The 9,043-nt window shown below is 39.3% G+C and overlaps 1 protein-coding gene across 1 annotated transcript; it reads right to left on the bottom strand.

Annotated features, from left to right (window-relative positions):
• Positions 1–6,010: 6,010 nt before the first annotated feature.
• On the bottom strand, positions 6,011–8,788 carry Slitrk1 (SLIT and NTRK-like family, member 1). The gene has a single exon (XM_013022993.1). It carries the CDS (start codon positions 8,621–8,623, stop codon positions 6,536–6,538), a length of 2,088 nt encoding a protein of 695 aa, XP_012878447.1. The 5' UTR covers positions 8,624–8,788; the 3' UTR covers positions 6,011–6,535.
• Positions 8,789–9,043: the final 255 nt, after the last annotated feature.

The following is a 9,043-nucleotide window of genomic DNA, read 5'->3' as shown; positions in this document are numbered from 1 at the left end:
ACCATTTGGTATATAAGCTACTTTACACATCCTAACACTAAGTATGTTAATAAAGTACACTTGACTCTAATCACAATTTAGTCAGATTTGCTGCAAAATGAAACCGACAAAAAATTAGTCAACAGCATTATTTTATACTCTTCACTAATTTGGACTTTTTTGCTTTAGGAAATTAATATTGATATAATCCAAATTATGTTGAATCAAAATGAATGCACTCATATCTCATTTCACACACAACTTAGAAAATGTTGAACAAGATAACAATTCCAAAGAAAAGTATGCAGTAAATACACAGAGTTTCTGTGGATCCATTAATGTTTATGGTAACAGAAACCCTTCTGTGCAGCATTGACTACAGTTTTTTGCTAATGTTCAAGTAGCCATTGCTCATTTGACATTTCCCATTTTAAACAATATATTGATTTTCTTCTATTGAAAAGCTGTGGCATGATTCCTTTTGTGTTCTGCCAAGAAAAGAAATGGATTAAAGGCAAGAGAATAAAATATACATGTAAATTAAGGCATGGTTTGTATACTGCCTCTTGTTTGTTAAACCTTTGGACTTAAGTACCCAGATGTTAGACCAAGTAATTAGATATTGATTTTTAATTTAAAAAATGACAACAATGGAATTTCATCTTTGTAGTATATATGTATGTGTATATATATATATATATATATATATATATATATATGTTACTAAAACTTTTGGGTTTTTTTCCAATTTTTCTTTCTTGTGGTTTGTTTGTTTGTTTTACTCCCTGGGCTTGACCATGGGCCTGGGTGCTGTCCCTGAGCTTTTGTGCTTTTTTGGTGGTTAGATATTTTCTCATGAACTTTCCTGCCCAGGCTGGTTTCTAACCACAATTCTCAGATCTCAGCCTCTTGAGCAGCTAGGATTAAAATCAATAGCCATGGGTACTTGGCGTGTATCTATTTTATGCATAGAAATTGGAGACATCAAAGATGTCTTCTTATAACATTATCAAATACCTTAGTCAAATTTTTAAAATACTTGATTTCTTGACTAACTGAAATGGAAAAATGTTATATTTGCTAATTGAAATTAAATCTAGTCTGTGTCTTTTTAGAATGATTAGCCCAAACAAATTTTTAATAAATTTACAAAATAGTAGAATTTCTCTTTGTTTTAAACAAAAAGAAATAAAGTAAAACCATCAAGGTATTTCAAATATCTTTTTTCATTTAACACATTGTTTTAAGATTGTCACCTTGTAGGATTGACAATGAAATTCTACTTTACATTAAAGAAAGAAATGCAAAAGTTTCTAGCTAGATTATTTAAGCATTGCTAATAATATACTACTCTACTATGTTTACATTACTGTGTGCCTTGTTTTTATACACTCAGGCACTCTTTGAGAATAGAATGACCTTATTTACTTTCCCCAAGAGAGTTCTTAACAATAGAATTGCCTTTACATCTATTCTAGTTCTGCATACCCGTAACAAATTAATCAGACATTTAATTGTTTGTTTTGTTTTTTTATGTGCATCTAGATGAGTAGAGAAGGCTACTCTGGAGTTTGAGGCAGCAGAATCACTTGAGCCTATAAGTTCAAGTCCAGCCAAGGCAACATATAAGAGACTCTCAAACCAAAACAAGAGCAAATGTATCTGTACTGAACATATATCAAAATTTTTCTCCTTGTTATCTTTACTAAACAGTACACAACTACAGCTATTTACATGGCAGTGACATTGCATTAAGTATTAAATGTAAGCCAGAGGTTGATATACAGAAGAATGTCTCTGGGCTGTTCAAATTCAATCTCCACTTACAGAAAAGACTTGAGCACCAGTCAATATTGGTATCTGTAAATATTTTGGATCCTATCTCCCATGATAACCAGGAATGTATTCTTGAAGTAACAAATTCTATTTAATGTTGCCCATTGAATTTAGTATATGACATTCAAAAATTTTAGACTATTAAATAGTTTTCCTGTAAGCACTGTAAAAAATTTAGGTATAAAAGATATTTCAAGAGTAAAATAGTGTAAAATATCCTGAGAAAGTAAATGAAAGAAGAGTAATTATTTAGATAATAAGTCTAATCTAGCAATCTGTAATTGCCAATCAGTTGAGGTGAAATGTTACATTTGGCATTAAAGATTGATGAAATTCTAAGATGAATTCTCCAGTGGTCCATTCATTTGAAAATTGTATTTATTAAACTATTCATTTGTCTTTATATTCAGTCTCCTTATTTTTCTGTAATGCTATCAAATCGAAAGAAGTTACAACACAGTCAAGTCAGTTTATGTTTCCAGATTACCCTGCAAAGTGGGCTTCTATGAAATTATTTCACAGTATTTCTTCAAGTTTCAACATCAAACACAAATTCCTTGATGTCTTATATTTTACCTTGGGAAATATCATTTTGGTAATATTATAGATGAAAGAAAATGCCTGGAAGTTATAATATATATATAAATATATATATATATAAATTAGCCCTCTTTCATTTAATTCATAACTATTTTACAATAAATAATATAGCTTTAACATTTTATCATACTTTTAATTTATCCCTGTTGAAACTATATAGAGATTAGATTATTAGCACTGGTCACAACAGCTATTATTTTACTTACAGAAATATAATTAAACAAGGTAGTTTGGGGCTTTTTGCCCCCTCTTTTCCATTGGGCACACCCAAAATTTCCACATTCTTATTTTATGAATTAAAAATAATTTTAACTGAGAACAAGCTATGTCACTAATTCACTTGACAACTACAGTTACAGGAGCACAAACAAAAAGTCAAAACAAAAAGAAGATGCTAGAAGATACATAGTGAGAACACATATATTATGTACCTTAAGCACTATACTTCATATATATATTATACATATATACATAATTAAGTACAAATATATAAAATTATATAATTATATTACTCTATAATTATAGTAGAGATAACATAGTACACTAAATGAAAGGAACTGTCAGTTTAAATGATAAATACTTACAATATGAAATTATTGAATATATTTTCTACATGAATTTTAGTGTACGTTATTATTATTTATTAACATTCTGACAAGCCTATATATTTTGTGGTATATATGTATATATAATTTATATTTAACAATTTGAACATATACCTTTTCTACAGCACATTCATATTTCAATGTATCATATTATATTTGATACTCTAATAGAACGCATAAATGTAAGCTCTACTGATTTAAGGGCAAGTTGCTTTTGTGGGAAGACATACTAGACATACAAATATCCATTAGTGATACTTAGTTTTGTGAACAGAATCTAGGTTGATTATGTACAGCAGAATTTTATAGCTTTATGTTTTTAAATAATTTCTTTAGAGTGAATATGTGATCATCTCCATAGAGAATGAGGTTTTGAAGTATGAAGGAAATTATTCAATGCCACTTTAATATTTACAATGTGTATCTGAGTTATTACTCCATCCTCAATGTCCCCATTAGTATGATAGAAATAACATTATTTTACTAAGCTACTCTGGATTTGTCAAAATATGACATTTTTATATAAACCATTTAGCATAAACCTGACACATATTAAATACTCAAAAACTATTGGAGGTGCTATTAAAAAATGTTACCCACTTTTACATAGTTTTTACATGGTAATTTCCTCTCAATTGAATGAAGAGAAGTTCTTGCCCTGGACAAATTTCTGAGAGACTAATTTTCTAACTTCAACTATTTGTATCTCTTATAAATTACCACCTTTTTGTTTATAAATTACTTCTCAAACCTCACTGTTTTTTCCCCTTCTTGAAGTTATAATACATTGATAACTCTTTACCTTCTGCAATTTTCCCAACACAAATCTGGCAGATGATGGCTTACCACAAATCCACTCACTCTTTCCGTGAAAAGAAAGAAAAAAAAGGGGAGGGGAAAAGAAAAAGAGAAACTGGGCAATGGTGGCTCATGCCTGTAGTTCTAGTTTCTCAGGAAGCTGAGATCTGAGGACAGCAGTTTGAGGTTAACCAAGGGAGGACAGTCCATGAGACTCTTGTCTTCAATTAACCATCAAAAAACCGGAAGTGGTGCTGTGGATCGAAGTGGTAGAGCTCTAGTCTTGAGTGAAAAAGCTCAGGGACACTGCCCAAGCTCCTTTATCAAGCCCCAGGAATGCAGAGAAAAAAAAAGCTTTCATTTGCATAGTTCACTGATTTTTACCTTATGAAATGTGATCGAATAACAAAAGAATCAAGTGAAAAAATGAGGAATGGTCTTAGGACTAGTCATGGTTTATAATGAAGTTTTTATTTTAAGAGTTAAAATAAATAATACATATCCCAGAATAGCACTGTTCTGGGCAATTATTTTTCTTTAGGTGTTCTGGATGGGAAATCTAGTTACAGGAGGTGTTTATTGGCTGATTCGTAATCGTGTGTGTGTGTGTGTGTGTGTGTGTGTGTGTGTGTGTGTGCAGTCTTTTGATATATTCTTAAAGGTGGATATGTAGTGGAATGCAGCTCCCATCAATATGTGAGGTTTCTTAACTGTGGATAAAACAGACTTTCTTAGAATCCCAGAGGAATATGAGTTGAGGCCAAAATTACATTGAGTTATAAAATTCAAATAGCTCAATGCTTTTCTTCTTTTAATTATTGGGGCACTACCAGAAGTCCAGATGATGAGGGACAAGCACTTCTTTAGGATAATGATAGATTTCCATAAAGATGAATACTTCAACAAATTTCAATATGCAGTTGCTGGGGCGGGGAGGGTGGGTGGGCACTAATTAGTTTTGCTGTTTTCAGCAGATGTTAGATTCAAATGCCAGCACTATCTCAAATGCTGGTCATTAGGGCTGTCTTTCATAGAGGAGTGCTGACCAATGAAATCGCCACTCTGTTTAATGAGACCGATCTAGGCAGTCAATTAAATCAAATCTCTCCGAACATCCTTAATCCATCTGCAGTGTGGGCAGCACCAACCAAAGCAGCAGCAAGGGATTTCCAGTATTAATAAAGGATTCACTGCCGCATTCCGAAAGGGAGGAACGGGAGGAGAGGGGTTGGGGGCGGGGGAAGACCTTACTTTATGGATAGGCAAAGGTCAGTAAAGTCTCAGCAGGGTGGGGGCTGGGAAAAGAGGAGCTTGAGAAGAGTAAAGGGCTATGGTGATTACAGAAACCGGTTTAATATGGCCCAACCAGGGTTCCATCCCCCAACCATCCCCCGCCCTCACTCTTCCACCAGAAATCCAATTTACCAGTTGGAAATATGAGGCTGGAAAAATGTAAGGACCCAGATTTGAAAACATTTTCACTTTAATACTGAAAAAATATGCCATTATAAAATCCTCGAATAGAATTAGTAAGTTTCACGTGCTTTCTCGGTTCTTTGTTCCTACTTTATAAGTAAGATTTATACCAGCACAGAATTGCTACCATAAGATCGCAGCCTAAGCACTAGAGTGACATTAATTGGTCATGCTTAACTGCCTCAAAATCTTTTTTTTTCTTAAATAATTACACTGATAGTATAATAGAAATCATGGGTACTTATTTTACATTCAGATGGAAGGCATTATTGGATATGTATAGAAAAATATTCCCCTTCAAAAAAAAAAAAAAGAAAGTAAACATCACCATCAAAATAAAAGAGCCCCAAACAACCCCTAAAAACTTTCCTCAACAAAATACATTGGTTAACTCATAAAATGGACGGATGACTTTAGCCATGCAAATGTCTTAAATAAAACCTTTACATTTTCTTTTCTTACTTTTTTTTCACAGTAAACATACGTTCTGAACGGCCTACCAATCACAAATAATGGCGAAATGGCACTTTCTGATTATACTGTATTTTTTTTATAGAAAGTTTGATACGATGGGACTTATCAGGTAAGAGGGTAGGTGCTGTGACGTCATCTCCAGCTGCGAAGGGAGGATCAGGAGTGTCCCTGGAGCATGTGTGGATTTCATGCGAGCCATGCAGCACTTTTTTTTTTTTGTTTTTTGTGTTTGTGTTGTCAGAAGTCAAAGTTCTCTATATACAATACATTCATGCCTTCGTGCAACTGCCCAACCCTGCATAGTCAACAGGGAGCCATCGGACGGGCTATCCACAAGGGGGGAAAAATAGATATTGATCTCTCTATATAGACGTGGAGAATATATGTATATATGTATAGGACCATGGCAAGTCACCCCACAGGTCCTTAGGCCAGGGGCGGGGCACCCCATTCTTCTTGTAGCACCCTGCAGCTGGGTGGGCTTGCATTCAAAAAGGAGCTCAGAGCTAAAAGAGCAAGCTAGTTCAGTTCTCCCAGCTCTGCACAGTCTGCTTGCTTTCTTGTTTGTCTCGACGGGGGAGCGAAAGGGTCAAGGCCGCTCAGCTGAGTGAGTTCCTAATCGTTCGCTTAGGCTCATCGAGGCTTGGGGCACCCTAGATTTGGGTCAATGCTCTGCTACCTCCTGAGATGCTGGCAGCAGTGGTGGTGGTGGGGAGGGTGGACATCTCCAGGCTTCCCTCCCCCCTCCCCACGTGGGGCTGGGGATTTTAGTCTGAGAGCGAATGAGAGCCACAGTCATACACCCGGTGGCCTCCATCAGCGTTGTAAGGCCCATTGTGCCAGTAGGAAGAGTCACACACGGTCTGGAGGGAATTGATTTCGGACGCTGAGGAGTTGGCGTCCCTTCTCTTGGAGCGCTTCCGGTTCCTCAGGATAAACACGAGCATGCCCACCACGGTGAAGGCGGAGGTGACAAATACCAGCAGCAGTCCCGGGACCAACACGGAGATGGACACCCTGCTGGTGTCTAGGTAGGAGTTGGAATGCGTCCCGGTCTCCGCCAACCCGGTGCTGTTTTTACTGTGCGAAGTTAACGTGGGCGAGATCCTGGCGTACAGCTGGGGGCAGATCTCGTCATTGGAGAGGAGCATGAAATCCTTCCTGAAGAAGTTCACGGGCGTCTCGCACTTGAGGTCGCTCATCAGCACTTCGGAGCCCAGGCGTTCTGCCCATTGTTTGAAAGGCACAATGGTGCAGGCGCACTCCCAGGGGTTTCCGTGTAGGTCGATCTGAATGATGGAGGTTAACTGGTCCAGCACCCCTGCCACCGGGAGGTACATGAAGTAATTGTTGTGCAGGCTGAGCTTGGAAAGCGAGACCCCCGCGAACACGTCCACCGGAAGGGAGCGCAGCAAGTTGTTGTTGAGAATGAGGATCCTCAGTTTGGGCATAGCGTGGAAAGTGCCGGGGAGGATGAGCTGGATCGCGTTGTATTCCACGTTCAAATATTCTAGATTCTGCAATCCGGCGAATTTCTCCCGGGACAGCGTGTCTAGGTAGTTACTATCCATGTAGAGCCACCTGAGATCCAGAAGGTTCTTGAAAGTGTTGTTCTCCACGCTGGCGATGTTATTGTTGCCCAGATCTAACAGAATGAGGTTCTTGTAATCCACAAAGTGGGATTTGCGAATGCTGTGGATCTTATTGTCGCGCAGGAAGAGCTCTTGCACGTTGGAGAGTTTAGGCTTCAAATCAGCCAAACTGCTCACGTTCCGGTTGTTGCAGTTCATCTTTAAGCCCGCCCCGGGGATGTGGTCGCAGCTGCAGCCCCCCGGGCAGGGCAGGGCATTGCCTGAGGGTTTGTTTCGGGCGCCACCGGTGGCGATTGGGGCGGTGGGCTTGATCTGCCAGTTGCCAGGAATCTTTGTACCTCCATTTGGAGCAGCCCCTGGGGTGGCGTGGTCCTCGGCTCCATTTGTCTTGAAAGGAGTTGGCAGGGGACCAGGAGCAGCGAAGGCCTCTTCTTGGGCAGGGGGCGCCGGCAGACTAGAATCCACTCGGTTTTTCAAAGGACACAAGTCCTGCTCAGTAGTTTCATTGAGGTCTTTCCCCTGCAGTCTGGTGGGGGCTTCGCAGACCACTCGGCCGATCAGAGCGTTTTTGGGAATGTTCTCCAGCCATTCTTTCAGGGAGAGCAGATCGCAGGTGCAGTCCCAAGGGTTATCCTCTAGCAGGATCTCGGCGATGCCCGGGATCTGCTCCAAGACCTCCTCATAGGGCAGCGTTTTCAGCCGATTTCCCCGGAGGTCGAGGTGGGTGATGGGCACATATTGGAACACATTGGCAGGCAAGGTGCTGATGAGGTTGTCATTTAAAATGAGAACCTCCAGCTTGTTTAAGTCCTGGAAAGCCCCTGGGTCTATATCCCTTAATAAATTAAAATCCGCCTGGAGGTATTCCAGATCGTCCAGCCCCAAAAAAGTCTGCTTTCGAAAAGACTTGATCTTGTTATTATTGATATGCAGCCTCTTCACTAGCTGCAGCCCCAGAAAAGCCCCCGGAACGATTTCATGCAAGCCATTGTTTTCCATATGCAAACTAACCGCATTGTAAAAGTTAGCGAACTCATTGGGGAAAAGTCGAGTGAGGGAATTGCCGTGCAGAAATAAATGGTAGAACTGAGAGGTCGGGGCGGTGAAACGCTGCAGACTTGCAAAGCCTTTCTTCTCACAGTCTACGTGTAGGTCCCCTTCTATCTCATTGCAAGAACAGATCTTCTCTTTGCAAACGTCCCCTGTCACGTTTCCAGCGGCAAAACAAAGAGACGTCTCCAGCAACAAAATCCAAAGCAGCATTTTTAAAGCGAGCAATTCATCCCCGATCGCATCACAGAGTAACGGCAACCATCCTGCTCGCCACAGACACGATTCAAGTTCATTTAGTGCTCCAACGTCCGATCTCAGGGAAGAAGAAAAGGGTTTGGGGGGTGGGGGGGTGGGGGGTGGATTCCTTCCTCCCTAACCCCCCCCCGCACTGCAATAGCCCAGAGACCAGTCAATAATTATATTAACAAACTACCCAGGCACGTAGTGCAAAGCAAGCAAAAATAAAATTTTAAAAAAGTAGGAAACAAACAACAATCCCCAAACCTGACACCCCCTCAACCCTTAAAAATGTATCCACAAGAAGTAAACATAGAAAATTAACAACAACAACAGAAAAAAAATACAGCCTTACTGAATCGCGTCTAGTGGTCCTCACTAACCGGAAAGGGA

This window comes from Dipodomys ordii, unplaced genomic scaffold (genome assembly GCF_000151885.1).
Source record: "Dipodomys ordii isolate 6190 unplaced genomic scaffold, Dord_2.0 Scaffold65, whole genome shotgun sequence".
Lineage (NCBI taxonomy): Eukaryota > Metazoa > Chordata > Mammalia > Rodentia > Heteromyidae > Dipodomys > Dipodomys ordii.
The sequence above is the reverse complement of the archived record's forward strand: the minus strand, read 5'-3'. Positions and strand labels throughout refer to the sequence as shown.

Excerpts from the sequence above, each read along its gene's own strand:
- Slitrk1 (XM_013022993.1), bottom strand. The coding sequence starts at position 8,623 with ATGCTGCTTTGGATTTTGTTGCTGGAGACGTCTCTTTGTTTTGCCGCT.